The sequence below is a fragment of the Cucurbita moschata genome, unplaced genomic scaffold (genome assembly GCF_002738365.1).
Source record: "Cucurbita moschata cultivar Rifu unplaced genomic scaffold, Cmos_1.0 Cmo_Scf00003, whole genome shotgun sequence".
NCBI classification, from domain to species: Eukaryota; Viridiplantae; Streptophyta; class Magnoliopsida; order Cucurbitales; family Cucurbitaceae; genus Cucurbita; species Cucurbita moschata.
The window spans coordinates 7,005,834-7,025,646 of record NW_019268519.1 but is presented as its reverse complement, the minus strand read 5'-3'; the positions used below and the strand labels follow the sequence as shown (position 1 = coordinate 7,025,646).

Genomic DNA, 19,813 nt, shown 5'->3' with positions numbered 1-19,813 from the left:
TTTTTTTTTTTTTTTTTTTTTTTTTTTTTTTTTTTTTCTTTCTTCTTTTTAGGTGTTGCTCTATATCTAAAGTCGATTTGGACATGCATATATACAAATTTATTTTTCAGTTAAATATATAAGTAATAAATGAAAATTGAAATATTGATTTTTGGTTTTTTTAATAAAAGTTATTAAGTTATTAGTTTTAGTGTGGAATTAATTTTTCTAGAAATTTACTAAAAATGAAAAAAAAAATGATATATTTGTGTGTATATGAGGTGAAAAATTAAAAAAAAAAAAAAACTTATTTGTAAATTTGTCATAAGTTCTACCTTTAAAAATTAAAATTAAATCAAAATAAATTTTGAAAACGCACTTTTGTGCGAGTTCAACTCTAGAATTATAAACGAACCGATGAGTTTTGAAGATGACATGGATCAAACTAAACGTGAATCCATGTTCCTTTGGCTTTACGTGGATCCGACACATTTGATACTACATATAAGATTTTTTTTTTTTAAAAGATAATCTAAATTTTATGTCTACCCATGTAAAAATTCTTAATGTTTTCTTTCGATCTAGATTTTTTAATTTAAATTTTAAAAAATGAAGAATTATATTAACAAAAGTTTAAAAATGAATGAATATAGTACTTTATTTTTAAATATGTTTAATATTGATTATTCTAAATTATATTATAGAATAATAATTATACCAATTTTATAACAAAAAAATATGTTTGAAAATTAATCAATAATAGTTTATATTAAACCTAATATTTAATTTTATAACTATGAGTGGTTTTGTGGTCTTTAACCAGTTATAATCCAATTTCTAAATGTGTTACTAAACAATTTAAAGGTGGTAACATAGTAGTCAAACCATTTCAATATTTTAACCAAATGATCAAATAGAAATGAAAACTTTAAGACATAGGAACTGAAATGATATTTTTCCTTAAATAAAAGAATTCTTACAAATTATATCGATCTCGTATATAGTTTAACATATATAAATATTTGAAGGAAGCATGAACTAAGTTTTTAAATACACCACCAACAACAAAGCTGCCGACCTATCTGCCACCGATCTCAATCAACTGGTCAATAAATGACTAGCTTTTATGTTCTTGTTTACTTCAATAGGTACGATATTTAGTTGTCAAATAAAATAGTGCGATATTTAACCTTCAATAGATAGCCACTAAAGAAAGCTATGCAACAAGTCAAACAAAAATTAACGCTCATTATTCTATTTCTAATGACCAAATAGATCGATCGTAGTACCTACCTCTCGTGTCTTTGTTTGGTTAATGGAGTTCCCAAATGAAATCGCGAACTTATGATAGCCAAAACACGAACCCAAATTTTCATTTGAGGTCATAGATTCATGTTTGTACACATCAAATTTGAAAGAAAGAAAGCCTGTAAATGAAGTATGGGTGGGAAATGGTTAAAAATGGAGTCCCACATCGAAACAAATCAAGAAATGTACTTTTCTTGCTGTTCTTGAAGAAGCCTTGCCGAAGACTTGGCGTCCAGATAGAGCGCACAAACTTCTTTGAGATCTCCCTGTGAGTGAAAAGCAATCAAAACATAGAGCCTATAAATGAAGGCTCCAATAAAATGCCACATTCAAGTAAATACCTTGCATATGCTTTCACGACCATTCATTTTCGCCACGATGCTAGCAGGCGATAGCAACTGAACCGCATGTCTGAATAATCGTTCAACAATGATTAGCATGTATTATCGACCATAAAGGTTATTGATAGCATCGACCAATTGTATATGAAATTACTTATTTAAAAAACACTCCAAACACAAATCTATCATTATGGTACCTTAAAGATGTTCTCTGGCCAATCTCCCCAAGGAAAGCTAAACTTTCTTCATCTACAACCAATTCTTCCACCTGTGCCCGAATGGCTAATATCTTGACAAAGTAACAATGATAGCATAATCAGCAGTTTGGCACCTTCACAAAAAGTATTTAAGATTTAAATTTCCACAAAAGAATGCAAGTCGACCTGAATCATCCCAGCAGGGCCATACGTTTGTGTTCGGATGATCACCAATCGGTCTAACAAGTCGACAGGTATTCCATGAGGGCTATTCATATCAGTCCCTCTGAAAAAATAACGTTGGTTTTACGGTCCAAAAGATGTAGTCTAAGAAGCATGAATATGGAGACAAAACATGAGGGCGGACATGACCAGACAAGGTGATACGTCGATTTCTACAAAAATTAGAAAACGGACACATCGGGGATAGGCTTTTTTTAGAATATGTAAATTTCACATAAGAATAATAAATCTACACCCCATATAAAAGTTGATTGTTTTCAACATTCTAAGCAAATATGTTCTTCGAGGCAAGATTCAGGGCATGCACTACATGTGGTGTCTATACAATCGTCGAACGTTGCATTTCGATAATTAGCCCTGCAACTTCGCAATTAAGAAAATTATCTGTTATCACTTCAATCACATTTTCATGATCGACTTCAATCCATTTCTTCTAGAAACATTGGTCTACCTTCAGAAGTTTCCATAAAGTTAAATCAAAGGTCTCCTTTGTGAGCTCCATCCATCATCACAATGCTCATCCCCTCCATAAATGATTCACTTGTAATCGATACAATAATCTGGAGAAGACTTGTCATAACAAATTACATCCAGGAGGCATACAAACCGACAAAATATGGTTCGACACATAAGTAAAGGTGCCTATAAAATGTGGATTTCTTGCTAAATGAAAGGGCAAGCCAGCAGAATAAAACATTCAAGCAACAAAGGCCTGTAATTGGTCTTGTAATTATATGTTTGGTCTCATATTACTGGATTGGAACCCTTTTCTTTAATCGGGTTACTTTCGTGGGCTTGATTTTAACGATGTCATTGTATTCTTTCATTTTTTTTTCCTCAATAGAAGCTTGTTTTTTTCCCTAAAAAATACATGTCAAGCATGCAAAAGGTGCAAGAATGTGCAACTTGAAAGACAGGATCAACTAAGTGCAAAGACTTCGTACCGCACATTGCAGATTCCTCTGTTTGTAGCAAAGATCACTATCGGGGAGAGTGAGCTCTCTAAAGCTCGATTTAAGTACGAAAAGCACTCCATATCCAGCATATGCACCTGGAAACTTTACTTACCTCATAAACAAGCGATAAGTTTGAGTACAGAGAATGTTGAGAGAGCTTAAAGAGAAGAAATAACCTCATCAACGAATAGAACTCCCGGGACAAGTTCTGCTATACCTTCGTCAATATATCGGTTAACCACCTGTCGATAAAATAAACTCCACCAAGAATTATACTTCTATACCTTGTGTTTAAAAATTTCGTACTACTGAAAATAGAATAAACCCTCCAGTGTTGTTGAAAAATCTCATGAAACTTTGGAACAGTACTGGAAGTATTTTCTCGTCGAGAATATAAAAATAAATGAAAGAAATTAAGAACTCACGTCCCATTCAAAGTATAATAATACAGTCCACGATTCAGAATATCACCAAGAATGTAACTCAAAAAAAAAAAAAAAAAAAAAAATCTTTCAAACACAAAGAGCTACCTTATTTACTTCTTGCCGCAACTTGTCTGTGATTTCCGTCTTCCTTGGCTTCATCATCTGACCCATTAGAGATAGTATATCTTGTCCACCTTGAGGCCGAGCATTGGCAGCATCTAGATCATGTAGAGTCACATCCTGTCAGGTAGAAAAGGAAAATGCAATAAAATTAATACAAAATTATGAGAGAGCAATTGTATGCCATATGTTGAGATTATTAGTAGGATATCGATAAGGGCATAGTGGTAATTAGTTAAGGTGACTTGGTTTTAGATAAGGGAGTTATTAGTAAGGGATATGTTGGGAATATTAGTAAGATATTACTTAGGGCATAGTGTAAATAGTTAAAGGTGACTTGGTACGGGAGTTATGGAACTTAGAAGCGGAAATGATTTTGAGTATTTTTCCGTGTGGGACTTTGGACATAGCCCTCTCAATCAGTTATTGCAATTTTTTTCTCGACATTGCAATATAGTTCTATTGTATACTTACAATTGTTACTGTTGTGCACCGAAAACGGAACAAATGTACTCACAACACCAATGAACGGAATTACACAAAGAGACACCAAGATATTTACGTGGTTCGGAGAGAAGAAGTTCCCCTACATCCATGGGTAGCAACCAATCACTAATAAACAAAGTGTTACAAATGAATACCTCACTATCACACTACAAAGACTCTTACCAATATGTCACTCAAAAAATACAATGTGACACACCAAACTTGATTTTTTCAGCAGCAGAAAGAATGACATTATATAGCCTTTGGTTGAACCTAAAAATATCAGCGAAACTTAAAGTCCGAAGAATAGGACTAATCAATCCTAAAGAATAGGACCTTACGACAATTTACAACAATCTCCACCTTGTCATAAGATCTCCAAGTTTAACGGATTTGGTTGCCACCACCTCAAGCCTCAATACGTATACCAAAAGAATTTTCTTTTTCTTCGTAAACCCATTTATAACCAATTTCCTTTTTACCTCTTAGGAGTTGTACCAAAACTCAAGTTTGATTTATTTGCTGATTCATATTCTCTTGCACGTGTAAGCTATCCAGGCTCTGAATAGTATCTTTGTAATTGTTGGGAACTCCATCAATCAAAAAAGAGAAAGCATATGCTATCGTATCATCAAACCTTGCAGGTTTTCAAATTACCCTTCGTGGTCTATTCTTGGCGATAGACTCAAGTTCCTCCACTCTTTCATTTACAAGGCTTTGCTCCTCCTGTTCTAAGACATTAGAGTTATTATCTACCTAATCAATGGGTTCTTCAGTAGGAGTAACCATATCAGGAGAGAACACCACCTTCTCCACCTGCTTCAATGCCTCGTCATTATTTTCAATTTTCTGCAAAAACATTCCACACTCATCGAATGTCACATCTCGACTATTAACAATCTTACTTGTTTCTGGACACCATAACCTATAGCCCTTCACGCCTTTGCTAAAGCCCATATATTGGTTTTTTTTGCTCTAAGATCCAGCTTTGAGTCTGTCACATGATAATAAGCAGGACACCCAAACACATGCAATTTATCATAATCACTAACAGGAGTACCTGACCATACCTCAAGCAGAGTTTTCCCACCATTTCCAGAAATAGGTAAACGATTCACCAAGTGAACTGCATAACTGAGAGCGTCAGCCCAAAATGCTTTACTCAATCCTGCTTGAGACAATATGCATCGAACCTTCTCTATTAATGTCTGGTTCATTCTCTCAGCAACTCCATTTTGTTGTGGCTTACTAGGAACAGTGAAGTGTCGAACGATCCCTTCATCTCGACATACTTTAAGGAATGGATCATAAGTATATTCTCCACCGTTGTTTGATCTCAGCTTTTTGATTTTCCTGTCCGTCTGATTCTCTACCATTTTCTTCCACTCTAGGAAGATTTGGAGAACCTCATTTTTGTGCCTCATGGGATACATCCAAACTCTCCTCAAGTAGTCATCAATAAAGGTGACAAACCACTTCTTTCCTCCCAATGAGACATTCTTCGTGGGACCCCATACATCAGTGTACATAATCCAAAATGCCCTTTGTTTGGTGTATAGCTGTACCAAACTTCACATTTTTTTGTTTACCAAATATACAATGTTCACAAAAATCAATTTTACCAGTTGTGGCACCTTTAAGGACTCCTTGGTTCACCAATGTCTGGAGTGCCTTCTCACCAGCATGCCCGAGTCGCATGTGCCATAATTTCGATATGTCTTGTTCTTTCGAATTTGCCACAGCAGCATGCCCAATTATTGTGATTCCGTTGAGGTAGTATATGCTACGTCTTCTAGTTCTTTTAATTGCCACCAAAGCTCCACGAGCTACTTTCAAATTCCCTCCTTCCAAAATGATGCGATAACCACTTGCATCCAAAACGCCAAGGGAAATCAAATTTTTCTTCAAGTCAGGGACATACCTCACATCATTGAGTTTTCGTATAACCCCATCAAACATCTTGATTTGTACTGAGCTGATTCTCATCATCTTGCAAGTACTATCATTGCCCATATAGACAACTCCACCATTGAACTCTTTGAAATCCAAAAATATCTCTCTGTTGGGACACATTATGACAGGAGCAACCAGAATCAATAATCCATTCACTGGTTTGGCTGACTGATAGGGAGATTGTCAAGGCATCATCTGTATCAGTGTCGTCATCTCTAACCACATTGGACTTCGACCCCTTCTCTTTTAAGATCGGACAATCTTTCTTCCAATGGCTTTTCTGTCGACAATATGCACACTCATTTTTATCAAGTTTTCTCCAATTATCAGATCTACCTCTCAACTTTGATCAGGACTCTCCACATTCGCTCATTTTCCAAGTAGAAGTCCTATCACGAGCAGTGAGAACATTTGAACTAGAGTCTTGATATGTCTCCTTTTCCTTCTTTCGCATCTCATTATTTATTAAGGCATTTGAAACATCTTCAAAATCAATATTAGTGATTCCATGTAGTAGGGTCGTTACTAAAAACTCGTAGGATTCCGACAAATAATTTAATAACAACAACGCCTTGTCCTTGTCATCAATCTTAACATCAAGATTGAGCAAATCAGTGATGATTTTGTTAAAATCATCCAGATGCTCAGCCATTGAGATACCTTTCTTGTAGTCAAAACGGAAGAGTTCTTCTTCAAATAGAGTTTATTTTCTACACTCTTCTTCATATATTTTGCCTCAAGCTTGTCCCATAATTCTTTCACCATGGTAACCTTCATAAATAGATATTTCTAATCCTTGCCAAGACATGATCGAATAATTCCACAGGCTTGCCGATTTAATTTCGTCCATTCTGTTTCTGTCATGTCTTCAGGCATCTCCTCTTGGAGAAAAACATCAAGGTCTTGCATGACTAGCAAATCGCTATCTTCGCCTCGCCAAACACCAAAATTATTGGTTCCATCAAATTTCTCTCCTTTGAGATTGGAACTCCACAATCTCGATCCACGCCGTGATTTAATTCCAAATGATTCTGCCATTTGCATTAATTAATTTGGATGTAACTAAAAAACCACAATTTTTGAAAATTGATTTTCAAGAGAATAAGCACGATTGTGAGTACGTCTAGTGGTCGATGAGGCCAAAACTTTCACAATACCCCAAATACCACAATTTGGCTCTGATACCACTTGTTGTGCGCCGAAAATGGAACAAATGTACTCACAACACCAATGAACGGAATTACACAAAGAGACACCAAGATATTTACGTGGTCGGAGAGAAGAAGTTCCCCTACATCCATGGGTAGCAACCAATCACTAATAAACAAAGTGTTACAAGTGAATACCTCACTATCACACTACAAAAACTCTCACCAATATGTCACTAAAAAAATACAATGTGACACACAAAACTTGATTTTTGCAGCAGCAGAAAGAATGGCATTATATAGCCTTTGGGTTGAACCTAAAAATATCAGCGAAACTTAAAGTCCCAAAGAATAGGACTAATCAGTCCTAAAGAATAGGACCTTATGACAATTTACAACCGTTACCAAAATCTTAACAAATTAATAGTCTACAGATCTCCAAATTTAAGAATGTTAAGCAAAAAAGTTTCAAAAACTTGATTTTGCTATTAAAAACACGCATACACATGGATGCATGGTGAGATCCCACATCGGTTGGGGAGGAGAATGAAGCATTCTTTATAAGGATGTGGAAACCTCTGCCTAACAAACGCGTTTTAAAAACCTTGAAGGTAGCCCCAAAGGGAAAGCCCAAAGAAGACAATATTTGCTAGCGGTGGACTTGGGTTGTTACAAATGGTATCAAAGCCAAACATCAGACGATGTGCGTGCAAGGAGGCTGAGTCCCGAAGGAGAGTGGACACGAGGTGGTGTGCCAACAAGGACATTGGGCCCCGAAGTGGGGTGGATTGGGAGGTCCCACATCAATTGGAGAAGGGAACGAGTGCCAACGAGGACGCTAGGCACCAAAGGGGGTGGATTGTGAGATCCCACATCGGTTGGGGAAGAGAACGAAGCAGTCTATATAAGGGTGTTAAAATCTCTCCCTAGCAACACGTTTTGAAAACCTTGAGGGAAACCTCGAAAGAGAAAGCCTAAAGAGGACCATATCTGTTAGCGGTGGGATTGGGATGTTACATGCATATTCCATCACTTGTGTGAAACATGCTAGGCCAGAGTTCTTAACGGAGCAAAGAATGCTGGTGCAAAGCTCCTTGCAATAGCATAGTAAATTAAGGTGGATATATACCCAACAAAAAAAAAAGAACAATTAAGAATTTTGCAAAATCATAACAAAATAAATAAACAACAGGAAGCAGTTTCCAGTCAACCAATACTGGACAAAGTTTTGATTAAAGAAAAATACCGATATCCTACGTGTTACATTAAACGTGCATCCGACAACTTAATAGTGTTCATAAATATGATAAAAATAATTATATAAACTTGAAACAAGAAAGCCAGAATTATATCAAAGAAAACACATACTTTATGTAGTTTTTCTCTTAAGCAAACTAGCAAACTAAAGATTTACGACTGTAAATATTACGATATTGAGGAAATGCAATACAGTAAAGTTAAATTTCTCACCTGGACTATTTCTTTCCTCTTGTGAACTTCCCCTTTAGGAAGTGGAACATATTCTTCAGCTTCAAGATCAAACTCTGTAGCAAAAGCATCACTTCTACCCACCCTTTTCACAGCTCCACTATTTGCTTCTATATATATAACATCACCAACAGCTACCTGAAGATTACTTTGCAAGATGCTTCATTATAACCAGAATGGTCATTGGTAAAAAGGTACAACACTTCCATTACTTAGTAAAACCATCCATACGCCCCCCCGAAATGATATAATTAGCAAATGTCACCTTCTCTTTAATTAAGGCATCATAGATGGTCGGATCCAATTTTAATTGCTTTGTTCCTTTAATAGTCTTTAAACCAATGATAACATGGTTTATGCTTTTACCATAGCCACCAGTCATGCTCTCTGTTTCTTCTGGTGAAAGTTCAGTCACCTGGGAAAAAAGATACCTCACATCAAGTGTTTATAATAGTTGACAACAACATTTAAAGATTCATATGCTTGAGGCACTAGGCACTTACCTCTCCCTCATAGACCTCTTTCTTCTCCTTGATACGTAGACCAATAGATCGTCTGAAATTTTCCATCAAAACCTCGGTTTTCTTCACTTCGGATGAGTATACTTCAGACCCAACCATTGGACAAAAGGGAACCTGTCCATGATAATAAAGTAAGCAGATTTTCTAAGCCAAGGCCAACAAAAAAATAATTCTTGGGGTCTTTCTAGGAGTGGGGTGAGGAGGGGAATCAGAAGGACCTTGCTTCCTAGCTCCTGTGATATTCCAAGTGCAAGTGCAGTCTTTCCAGTACCAGGAGGTCCAGCTAGAAGAAGTGCTCGGCCAGCCATTTTCTTCTGTCGTATCATATCAATAACTAGCCCTGCTGCTTCTCTTGCTTCTGATTGACCCACAAAACCTGAAGCTAGTGGCAATGCCTTGCCTGATGCCTAAAATGGATACCTATGGATGTCACTTTTTTTACTAAGTGGACAAATATTTCTTTTTTACTTTTTAGCAGGAAAAATAAACAGACAATTGATCATAATATGATATGTTCCTGTGCATATTATTATAAAAATTCATTCCATGTTTGCTAAATAAAAGAAAAGTTAATAAAAAAGAAAAATGTATAGATGTAAGTAAAACTATATTTCTTTTAACACAAATATGGTTCTGAGTAAAGACTACTGAGAGATACAGAAAGGCCCTGGCGAAAAAAAATCAGAAGTGTAAACTCAAAACCTTTCTACCCCATGAAATTCCTTTTTCTTTTTTATGAAGGAAATTAATCAAGCATCCAAAAAAGGAATTCAAGCAATCCAAACAAAATTATAGCTCCAAAGAAATATGATCAAGGCCTTCCTCCACCTTCCGACAAAGAATGGAACAAAACGGCCCAATCAAATTAGCCAACTTTCTCAAAAGCCGATCTCTAAAGTGTTATCTCTTTCGTGGATGACCAGTCAAACAAAGAATTGTACCTTCTTTGAGAAAAATACGACTCACCGTCTAGGGAGGGGTTCAATAAGCACTAAACGAATGAATTACAAGAAAAAACAAAAATTCCTCCACCTAGTCTAAGAAAACTCCCAATCAAAGATATGAGAGTAAAGAGAGTCATGATGTTCATCGTTTCCTTATCAGATAAAAGACGGCAAAAGCTAAACAAGGAGACAAACAAAACGAGAATGTTAGCAACAAAATGATTTTTCATAGAAGACAAATGGTATAAAAGAGGAAACATAAAGCAAAGGGGTATCATCCTCCACCCACTTATCCTCCCAGAAGTACATTTCCTTCCCATCCCCCACCAAGTGCTGGACCAGAATAGAAAAGGTAGGGAGCTCATTGGAGATGTCTTTCCAAGGATTTATGTACGTGCCTTTGACCCTACCCAACAACCACTCAAAAGAATAAGGACCATAATTACTCACAATTATTCTATGCCAAAAGGTGTTAAGACTCAAGGGAAACCACCATAGCCATTTAGCCAACAAGGCTCAATAGCGTGTCCTAAAATTCCCGGTTCTAGCCTCCCAAGATTCATTGATTTCCCCGATCAAAAAATGCGCACTCCTTCCCTCGTCCCCTAAACGAGGAGCTCTGAAGAGGGAAAGTAAATAAATAAGGATGTCACTTAACACTGAACGAGTGAGAGTTAGTCTACCCCTCAGATAAAAACCCTTCTCTTCCAAGTAGCAAGTCACTTTCGCACCTTCTCTACCAAAGGGTCTCAAAAGAAGATAGATTTGAAGCAAAGAGAAGGGGTGCAATAACAAAGCTCCAAAGCTCCAAAAGAGACTAAAACAAAAGAAGGAAATGACCAAAGGAAGTTTCTACATAAAAGACAAAACGAGAAAGAAAATTTCATATAAAATTTCAGTTTTTACATAAAAGATTAAATGAGAGAGGAAATTTCATATATAATTTCACAGAAAGTAAATGTAGTATATCACACACAAGCCAAAACATGGAGGGAAAAAATAATAATTTTCTATTCGTTTAAAAGTAATTTTAAAACCAAATAACAATGATTATTTCCTATTAAATGTAAAGTTAGAGCGAGATACCTCAAGACCAAGTCCTTTAATGTGAGTGTGAGTGGCTACCCGTTGCTTCTTAGAGGTTGATTGAACCTCTTCTATCTTCATCTTGTCCATCTTAGCTTAAAAGGAATATCTGATGCTCAAACTCCGAGATGCCTGAGAATAAAAATACTTGATTATCCAAGATTACTATGTTTATTAGACAAGAAAAAATGGTAAAGATAGTTGTGAATGGTTGGAAGAGTAGAATGTAGCCTGACTGTAAGTTAGGCCAATAATCCTCTTGGTTTCAATTTTTTCTTTCTATTCATATCGTTCACTTACGTAACCCAAATCCGCTACTACAAACGTCTAATGCATGTTAACGTGCGAAGGATCAAACATTAATGATATATATGATTAATGTACTCTACACACAAAAATTAAATCTAAGTTACCAAAACTTACCAATATATTACCATCATGCAAATCAATTAGGTTACACTAAGAAAAATTCCCATCGTCTTTTTTTAAACCTATGAAAGCTTAAGGATATTTTCCAAACAAAATATTAACAGTTTCCATCCGAAACTAACGGTAAGGGTATTTTTAAACTTTTCTTTTTCGGGATTTCTGAACTTTTATTGAAAGTTTAAGGTATTATTAGACCTTTTGAAAGTTCAAGGGTATTTTTAAACAAAGTACAAAGGTTAGGGGTATTCGTAGCCAATCAATTATAATTTATACAAGTAAATTTGAGCTGCAAAAGATAATATACGGACTAAATAGATACCACAGCCACAGACCATATACATATTTCCGAAATTATACTAATAGCTGCGAAAATTTAACATCTAAAAATGGGGGAAAACGTATTTGGACTATTAGTCAATTAAAAACACTCTCCAAAATTTACAGTGTGATCACTCGAAAATCCTAAAAACACTAAAATGTGCTTAAAGTGCTCGAAGGAAAAGTACTCAATTCGTGCTTCTTTCACTTAAGACCACACTCTTCAAAATCATTCCAAACTCGCCCCTTAATCCCAAACCAATATTTCGTGTTGCTTAAGTTTCCAACCTGAACAAACAAAATTTTCACAGAAACCCGACCTGAGTAGGACTAGGCTGAGTCTTTGACTATCTGGTTTGAAGTATCACAAAAGCTTAAGAAAAGAAAAAAAAACAAACGCATTATAAGGATTGTAGGAATACAGTAAAAAAAAGATATCCATCCAGACACAGGGGATTACCTGATTTTAAGAGAGTGTGAGAGGCAGGGAGCGGCGTCGAGTTGGAAGGGAGGCTGAGACTGCGACGGCTGAGAGTGCAGCATGCGGCGACACGGCGGGGCCGGGTGCAGTAGTAATGGGAGCGAGAAATGGCTGACGTTTAAGAAAAAATAACTGCTAGTAATAGTTAAAAGAAATAAATATGGTAAATCTGGGTGATTTTGAAATTATAAAAATTATTTTATTTATATTTAAAATTATTCTCAAATATATTATTGATACCAAATAAATTTTGATTAGATAAAATTTATGTCAAAGGTATAAAAATAAGCCTTAAATTAATTTTAATTTATTAAATATATGTTTTGATCGAATTGGAATTTTAGAAAATCGAAATTTTGGGTCAGTTCACAAGTTGACATTTTTTGGGTCGGGTCAATCTTACCAATCCGATCAACCCGAAAATAGGGTTACAACCCAACTCAATCCTAACTCTACCCAATTTTTAAAATGATTATGAACATTAAGAGCATTTGACGTTTGTAACTGATGTTAATAGATGTATTATGACTTGTGAATATTTGATATTTGAGATTTATGAGGTTTTAATTATTAATATAAAATATATTGTAGATAATTTGTAACAACCCTAAATTTTCACATACTCAGAGTCGCTACTAACATCTCATGTTCATCTATAATGCGGAAATATAACTCTTACATAAACATAATTGATAACGTAAACTTTAAAAAAAAACGTTTAAAACAACTTCTTCTCTGGAAAACACAGTCATGGTCTTACATGTTTAAATATGAAATACTGAAATTTGGAAAAAACAAAAACAAATACAAAATAATTTAAAACAATGAAATGCAAAACAACCTAATCTAACCTAAGACTAGAAATTTAAATATGAATCTACCCCATGCACGTGCCACATTCTCTATTCGCGATGTCGCCGTCCTCCGTGCAAGTGCGCCTTGCCTTTACCTGAAAAATGATGTGGCTCACGGCCTGAGTATTTCAAAGAATACTCAGTAAGTGGCCCCACTATAGGGGCAATGCAAATGCAAACACATGCAATCATGATTTAGGGACCTATCTCTAATCATCTTAGGAGTGGCCTCTAGTCTCGGACAAATTGGATGTGTAGTACTTCCCTACACACGACTCACACGTGCGAGTGTGAATCCCCAGGGCGCTCGCACACCCCCTGGACCCTCTGGTCAAGCTAATCTGTAGCGACGTCTGGAGGTCAATGAAACCCCATAGTGTCATGCACCTCATGAACACCCTCATCTGTGTGCTTTCGCACCTATGCGCATTCGCGCTCATCGTACGGTGCGCGTTCGCACTCATCATCTCTAGGGGAGTAACCCTATGCTTATGAACATACAATATGCATGAGGTCCCTCTAAATCCATCATAATGTCTCTTCTGACACAACCCTCTAGTCTCATCTCTTTGTTTCTCTAGGTAACACATACTCGTGGATATTTATATTAATATCATTTTCACGCTCTTAGGGTTGTGTCCTATGTCGATCTAACGACATGATGTAATATGGCACTCATCATCATATAGCATGCTCAATATGAAAAACGTCATCATATTAAGGTAAACGTCACGCAATCATCATACTCATCATATTGCCACAAAGTGCATCAAAGATATCAAGTACGACATTCATCAAAATATATATATACTGAGCACATCGTCAGGTATCATAACTCACACATCATCATAACTCATACATCATTAAAGTCATACATCATACATCATCATAACTCATATACCGCATCGTACGACATAGTTCATACATCATCGTAACTCATACAATTTTTAGCCTATCCTATAGTAAGACCACTTATGGTTGGCCTTAGCCGAAATATTCCCTAATTTATTTAACGTAAGCTCCCGCTCCTCCAGAACTACACCAAATGTTGCCAAGGTTTGCTTCCTATCGCATCGTTCGTCACCTTTTGTTAGTATTTCACATTTTGTTAGTATTTCACAATTTTGTTAGTATTTCACAATTTTAATTAATAATCCAACTAACCGTGTGAAATACGGCTCTAAACGGTCCCAATAAAAATCGAATTCCATGTTTTCATTGTTTCTAAATTATATAGGATAATAAAACTTAAAACTTAAATTAATAATATGTCAATATTATTAATATTTCAAGTGGCTTGTATAATTCAACATTTAATGTTATATCCTATAGATACAAATATAATATTTTCTCATATTTTTCATTTTCCTTCCCTCACTTATTTCTCTTCTATGTTATAACAGTACTTGCCATATGAACCGTACTTGCCATTTTCAACCCGTTCTAATTTTCTTTTCTTTCCTAAAATCTTCTCTCTTTTGTTTTTTTTTTCTTTGAACTCTAATTCTTTTCCGTCGTTCAATTCTACCTCCATATCTAATTATTTTAAGGAATTTAAATCTAGTTCTTGTTTTTTTTTCTTTGAACTCTAATTCTTTTCGGTGTTCAATTCTACCCCATATCTAATAGTTTATTACAAGGGGTTTAATTTTACTCTTATGTCTAAATAGTTTAATTCTGTTCAACAATTTAATTCTATTCCCGATTTTTTTTTTCTTTGGCTTTACTTTTTTTTTTTTATTATTTGAATATGTTTTCCAGATCTTCCTTGTCATCCTGTTTGCCAAATCTTCGTTTTTTTTATTTGAAACCAGATCTTCCTTTTCCCTATCTTCTTTCTCATCATGTTTTCCAAATCTTTTTTTTTTAAATTTGAATATGTTTTACAGATCTTCCTTTTCATCCTGTTTTCCAAATCTTCGTTTTTTTTTTATTTGAATATGTCTTCCAGATCTTTCTTTTCCCTATCTTCCTCCCTTTCTTATCTATCTATTCCTGGACCAATTTTAATGGACTCTAGCTAGGATAGATAATTTCGATCATTCAACAGATGATTTCTAAATTTCTAGCTCAGATCTAAATAAAATCTAAATAATTGCTAATACCCTTCGTATAAAGGAAAAGGTAAATCTGACTACTAACCTTTTCAAATGACATCTCTCTTCCTCTGTCTACCATCTCTCCAATATCTGCCTTCCTTCCCGAACTCTCCATTCTTGTATAAACATCTCTCCATTATATGCATATTTTTCCTCCAAATATTTTCTTTCTATTTCTGTTTTTGCTGAATTATTGATACTAAATGAAGGAGGTATTTTAGGGGATGGACCGAGAGATTAAAGGAGGTGGTCAGTTTTTTTTTTCTTTTCTTTATTTTCTTATTTTTATTTTACTACATATATATATATATATATATATATATTCAACCTAACAGGGCGTTACATTATCTACCCCTAAAAAGAACTTTCGTCCTCGAAAGTCTCCAACTCGTATACTAACTCAGGGAATTTTTCTTTTATTTCGTCCTTACACTCCCACATGGCCTCTTCATTGTGGTGATTTCGCCACAACACCTTAATGAACGCAATGTTTCTATAGCATAATGGTTTTACTTCTCTTGCTAAGATTCTTATTGGTTTTTCCTCATTACTCAGATCTTCATTGAGTTGGAGTAGTTCATAGTCTATTACATGGATAGGGTTCGTAATGTACTTTCTCAGCATCGACACATGAAATGCATCGTGTACTTCTAAGTGGGCTAGAGGTAGGGCTAACTTATACGCTACTGGACCAACTCACTCTAGGATCTCAAATGGTCCAATGAATTTAGGACTTAACTTGCCTGTACGTCCGAACCTCCAGACACCTTAAATAGGTGCCACCTTGAGGAATACTAGGCCCCTTGTCTCAAACTCTAAGCTTCTACGCCTTACATTGGTGTAGCTTTTCTGTTGACTTTTAGCGATACGCATCCTCGCTCGAATTTTTCTGAACAGCCTCATTGGTGAATCGAACCAGCTCGGGTCCTACTAACTCTCTTTCGCCTACTTCGTCCCAATATAGTGGGGACCTACACCGTTTCCCATACAAGGCCTCAAACGGTGTCATACCAATAGTGGCTTGGAAGTTGTTATTATACGAGAATTCCATGAGGTGGAGTATGGAATCCCAACTTCCCTTAAAATCTAGTACGCAAGCGCGTAACATGTCCTCTAGAATTTGGTTTAAACACTCTGTTTGTCCATCTGTTTGGGGGTGGAAGGCGGTACCAAAGTCGAGGCGGGTACCCAGCGCTTTTTGAAGTCCAAGCTAGAACGCTGACGTAAAGCGTGGGTCCCGATCTGACATTATAGATACTGGGACTCCATGTAGTCTTACTATTTCTTTCACACACAGCTGTGCCCAATTGTCAACTGTATATGTAGCTTTCCCAGGTAGGAAGTGTGCCGACTTGGTCAACCTATCGACAACTACCCGATCATTGTATAGCCTTTAAGCGTTTTGGGTAATCCTACTATGAAGTCCATTGCTCTGTTTCCCACTTCCACTCTAGTATGCTTAGGAGCTGCAGCAACCCCGCCGCCCTTTTATCTAGGAGCTTTCACTTGTTGACATACTAAGCACTTGCTCACAAACTCAGCCACGTCCCTCTTCATGCTCTTCCACCAGAAGTGTAGTTTTAAATCTTGGTACAACTTAGTACCTCCTGGGTGCATGGCAAATGACGAGTTGTGAGCTTCGTTAGTATTTCTTTCCTTAGCTCCTCTATTGTCGAGACATATAGACGTCTTGATACAATAGCCCTTCATCTGAGGTCTCTCAGCTAGCTGGCTTAAGACTTTCTATAGGTTTGGATCCTCTCGTTGGGAGGTAACCATTCTTTGCCTAAGTGTAGGTTTTACTGTAAGTCAGGCCAGTTGTGCCATGACTCTCTCGGTCGCTACAACTATGTTGGCTCCCTCGAATTTTCTTTGTACCTCTACTTCCCTCATAATGAGGGCCGAAGAGTGGGCCGTCTTTCTACTCAATGCGTTTGCGACCACATTTGCTTTTCTAGGATGGTACTGGATATTTACATCGTAGTCCTTCACCAATTCTAACCACCTTCTCTGTCTCATATTTGACTCTTTATGGGTGAAGAAATATTTAAACTCTTGTGGTAAGTTAAACTTTGCATTTTCTCTCCATACATGTAGTGTCACTAAATTTTCAGCGCGAACTACAGCGGCCAACTCCAGGTCGTGGGTAGGGTAATTATCTTCGTATTTTTTAGTTGATGGGACGCGTATGCAACAACTTTATCGTATCCTAGTCCATTCTTTAAAGACGTCACTATAGATTACGTACTCTTTTAAGATCTCGGGTACCATGAGTACCGGGACAGTTACCAATCTCTCTTTTAGGTTCTGGAAGCTTGCCTCACAAGCATCATTTCATATAAATGGTACCCCTTTTCTTTCTCGTTAGCTGTGTCAAAGGCGAGACTATTCTAGCGAAGTCCTACACGAACCTTCGATAGTATCTCACTAGTCCCAAGAAACTCTGTACTGATGTTACCGAAGTTGGGCGTTCCTACTTCGTGATCACTTTGACCTTAGTAGGATCTACGGATACTCCGTCCTTTGTCGCCACGTAACCTAGGAAAGAGACTTATCGTAACCAAAATTCACACTTTGAGAACTTGGCATACAATTTGTTCTCTCTTAGGGTGGCTAGGACTTTTCAGAGGTGTTCCTGGTGTTCCAAGTCTGTTTTTGAGTACACTAGGATGTCATCAATGAGCACGATCACAAAAGTGTCTAGACAGTCCTTGAACACTCAGTTCATTAACTCCGTTAACACAGCTGGAGCATTGGTGAGGCTAAATGACATACCTTGAACTTATAGCAATCATACCTTGTCCTAAATGCTGTCTTTGGTGCGTCTTTTTCTTTACTCTTTATTTAATGGTAACCTGACCGCAGATCTATCTTAGAAAATATCGTTGCTTTTCTTAGTTGATCGAATAAGTCTTTTATTCTAGGCGGAGGGTATTTGTTCTTTATGGTTCTCTTATTTAACTCTCTGTAATCGATGCACAAACACATCTATCCATCTTTCTTCTGAACAAACAACACAGTCGCACCCTAGGGGAATATGCTAGGTCGAATGAACTATTTATCCCGTAAGTCTTGTAATTGCGCCTTGAGTTCCTTCAACGTTGCTAACGCCATGCGATAGGGTGCTTTAGAAATAGGCCCAGTTCCTGGCTTGAGTTCGATGACGAAGTCGACCGCTCGGGAAGGAGGTATTCCAGGTAGGTCGTCCGAAAATACATGAAAACTCGTTTACGATTGACACGTTTTCTAGGGTCTTTTCTTTTCCTCTTACATCTACAGCACATGCTAATATAGTTCAACCGCCTTGTTGGACTAATCTCTTTGCTTTCATCATCGAGACTACCTTTGGGGGTAGCCCCGGTATTTGTGCCTTTAAATTTAAAGCTAGGTCCCACCGATGGTGAGAATATCACCTTTTTTTTTTTTTTTTTGCGACATTCTATAATAGCATGGTTTGCAACTAGGTCAATCCATGCCTAGTACTACGTCGAAGTCGGTCATCTTTGCTACTATTAGGACTACGCTTAGAGTTTGGTCGGCTACTATTGCTTGATCATTCTTTACTCTATCCTTAGTTACTACGTCTACCCTCTCAGGGCTGCTTTCCGACCATACATACAATAAGGGTTCTAATTCAAACCCTGTCTCTGATCCCTCTCGAGGTGGGCTCTCTTAAGCCTCACCTCGTCCTCTATCTCTAATAGGAGGTCGTCCCCTTCCTCGTCTTACTCTTTCGCATGGTCTAGGCAGCATGGTTCTAGAAACCAAAATAGCATCTCTTAAGTCTAAGGCTCATTACCTATGAAATTATGCTATGCATCACATCTACTAAGTTCACATCATATTGCAAACAAAATCACTCAGCATGCAACACATCACATCATGCTCTTAAATAAATATGTGAAATATCACAACAATTTCAGTAACATTAACATAAAAATGCATGCAAGTTTGAAAACGTTTCATTTTTTTTTCTTATCTTGTGCAAGGCGTACCTGACGGTGACGGGGCATCGACGTTGGGACCATGGAACGTGCCAAGCCTACATTGTAAGCTAGTCTACAGAATCTAAAACCTAGAGCTTTGATACCAACTGTAACGACCCTAAATTTTCACATACTCAGAGTCGCTACTAACGTCTCATGCTCATCTATAATGCGAAAATATAACTCTTACATAAACATAATTGATAACGTAAACTTAAAAAAAAAAAACGTTTAAAACAACTTCTTCTCTGGAAAACACAGCCATGGTCTTACGTGTTTAAATATGAAATACTGAAATTTAGAGAAAACAAATACAAAATAATTTAAAACAATGAAATGCAAAACAACCTAATCTAACCTAAGACTAGAAATTTAAATATGAATCTACCCTATGCACGTGCCGCAGTCTCTGCTCGCTGTAACGACCCGGGAAAGAAAGGAAAATATATAT

General features: G+C 36.6%; 1 protein-coding gene across 4 annotated transcripts; it reads right to left on the bottom strand.

The window, feature by feature from the left end:
- Positions 1-1,390: 1,390 nt before the first annotated feature.
- LOC111432210 (ruvB-like protein 1) lies at positions 1,391-12,549 on the bottom strand. 4 transcript variants are annotated; one of them, XM_023069081.1, is made up of 13 exons: positions 12,403-12,549; positions 11,196-11,327; positions 9,384-9,572; positions 9,148-9,279; positions 8,910-9,059; positions 8,627-8,782; positions 3,555-3,689; positions 3,201-3,266; positions 3,013-3,119; positions 2,012-2,111; positions 1,826-1,917; positions 1,629-1,698; positions 1,391-1,553 (listed from the first exon to the last, which is right to left on the bottom strand). In XM_023069081.1, the coding sequence occupies exons 2-13, from the start codon at positions 11,283-11,285 to the stop codon at positions 1,464-1,466; spliced, it is 1,377 nt and encodes a 458-aa protein (XP_022924849.1). In that variant the 5' UTR covers positions 11,286-11,327; positions 12,403-12,549; the 3' UTR covers positions 1,391-1,463. The 4 variants fall into 4 exon arrangements, with proteins under 4 accessions (XP_022924849.1, XP_022924856.1, XP_022924867.1 ...); XM_023069088.1 differs by lacking the exon at positions 12,403-12,549 and adding an exon at positions 12,131-12,299; XM_023069099.1 differs by lacking the exon at positions 12,403-12,549 and having other exon boundaries at positions 1,392-1,553; positions 9,384-9,585; positions 11,196-11,276.
- Positions 12,550-19,813: the final 7,264 nt, after the last annotated feature.

Bases quoted from the DNA above. Each gene is read 5' to 3' on its own strand.
- LOC111432210 (XM_023069081.1), bottom strand. From the start codon at position 11,285: ATGGACAAGATGAAGATAGAAGAGGTTCAATCAACCTCTAAGAAGCAA. The intron at 3,690-8,626 runs GTGAGAAATTTA...TCTACCTGACAG, and splicing joins AGAGGAAAGAAATAGTCCAG to GATGTGACTCTACATGATCT. The intron at 1,554-1,628 runs GTATTTACTTGA...TTTCACTCACAG, and splicing joins GTCGTGAAAGCATATGCAAG to GGAGATCTCAAAGAAGTTTG.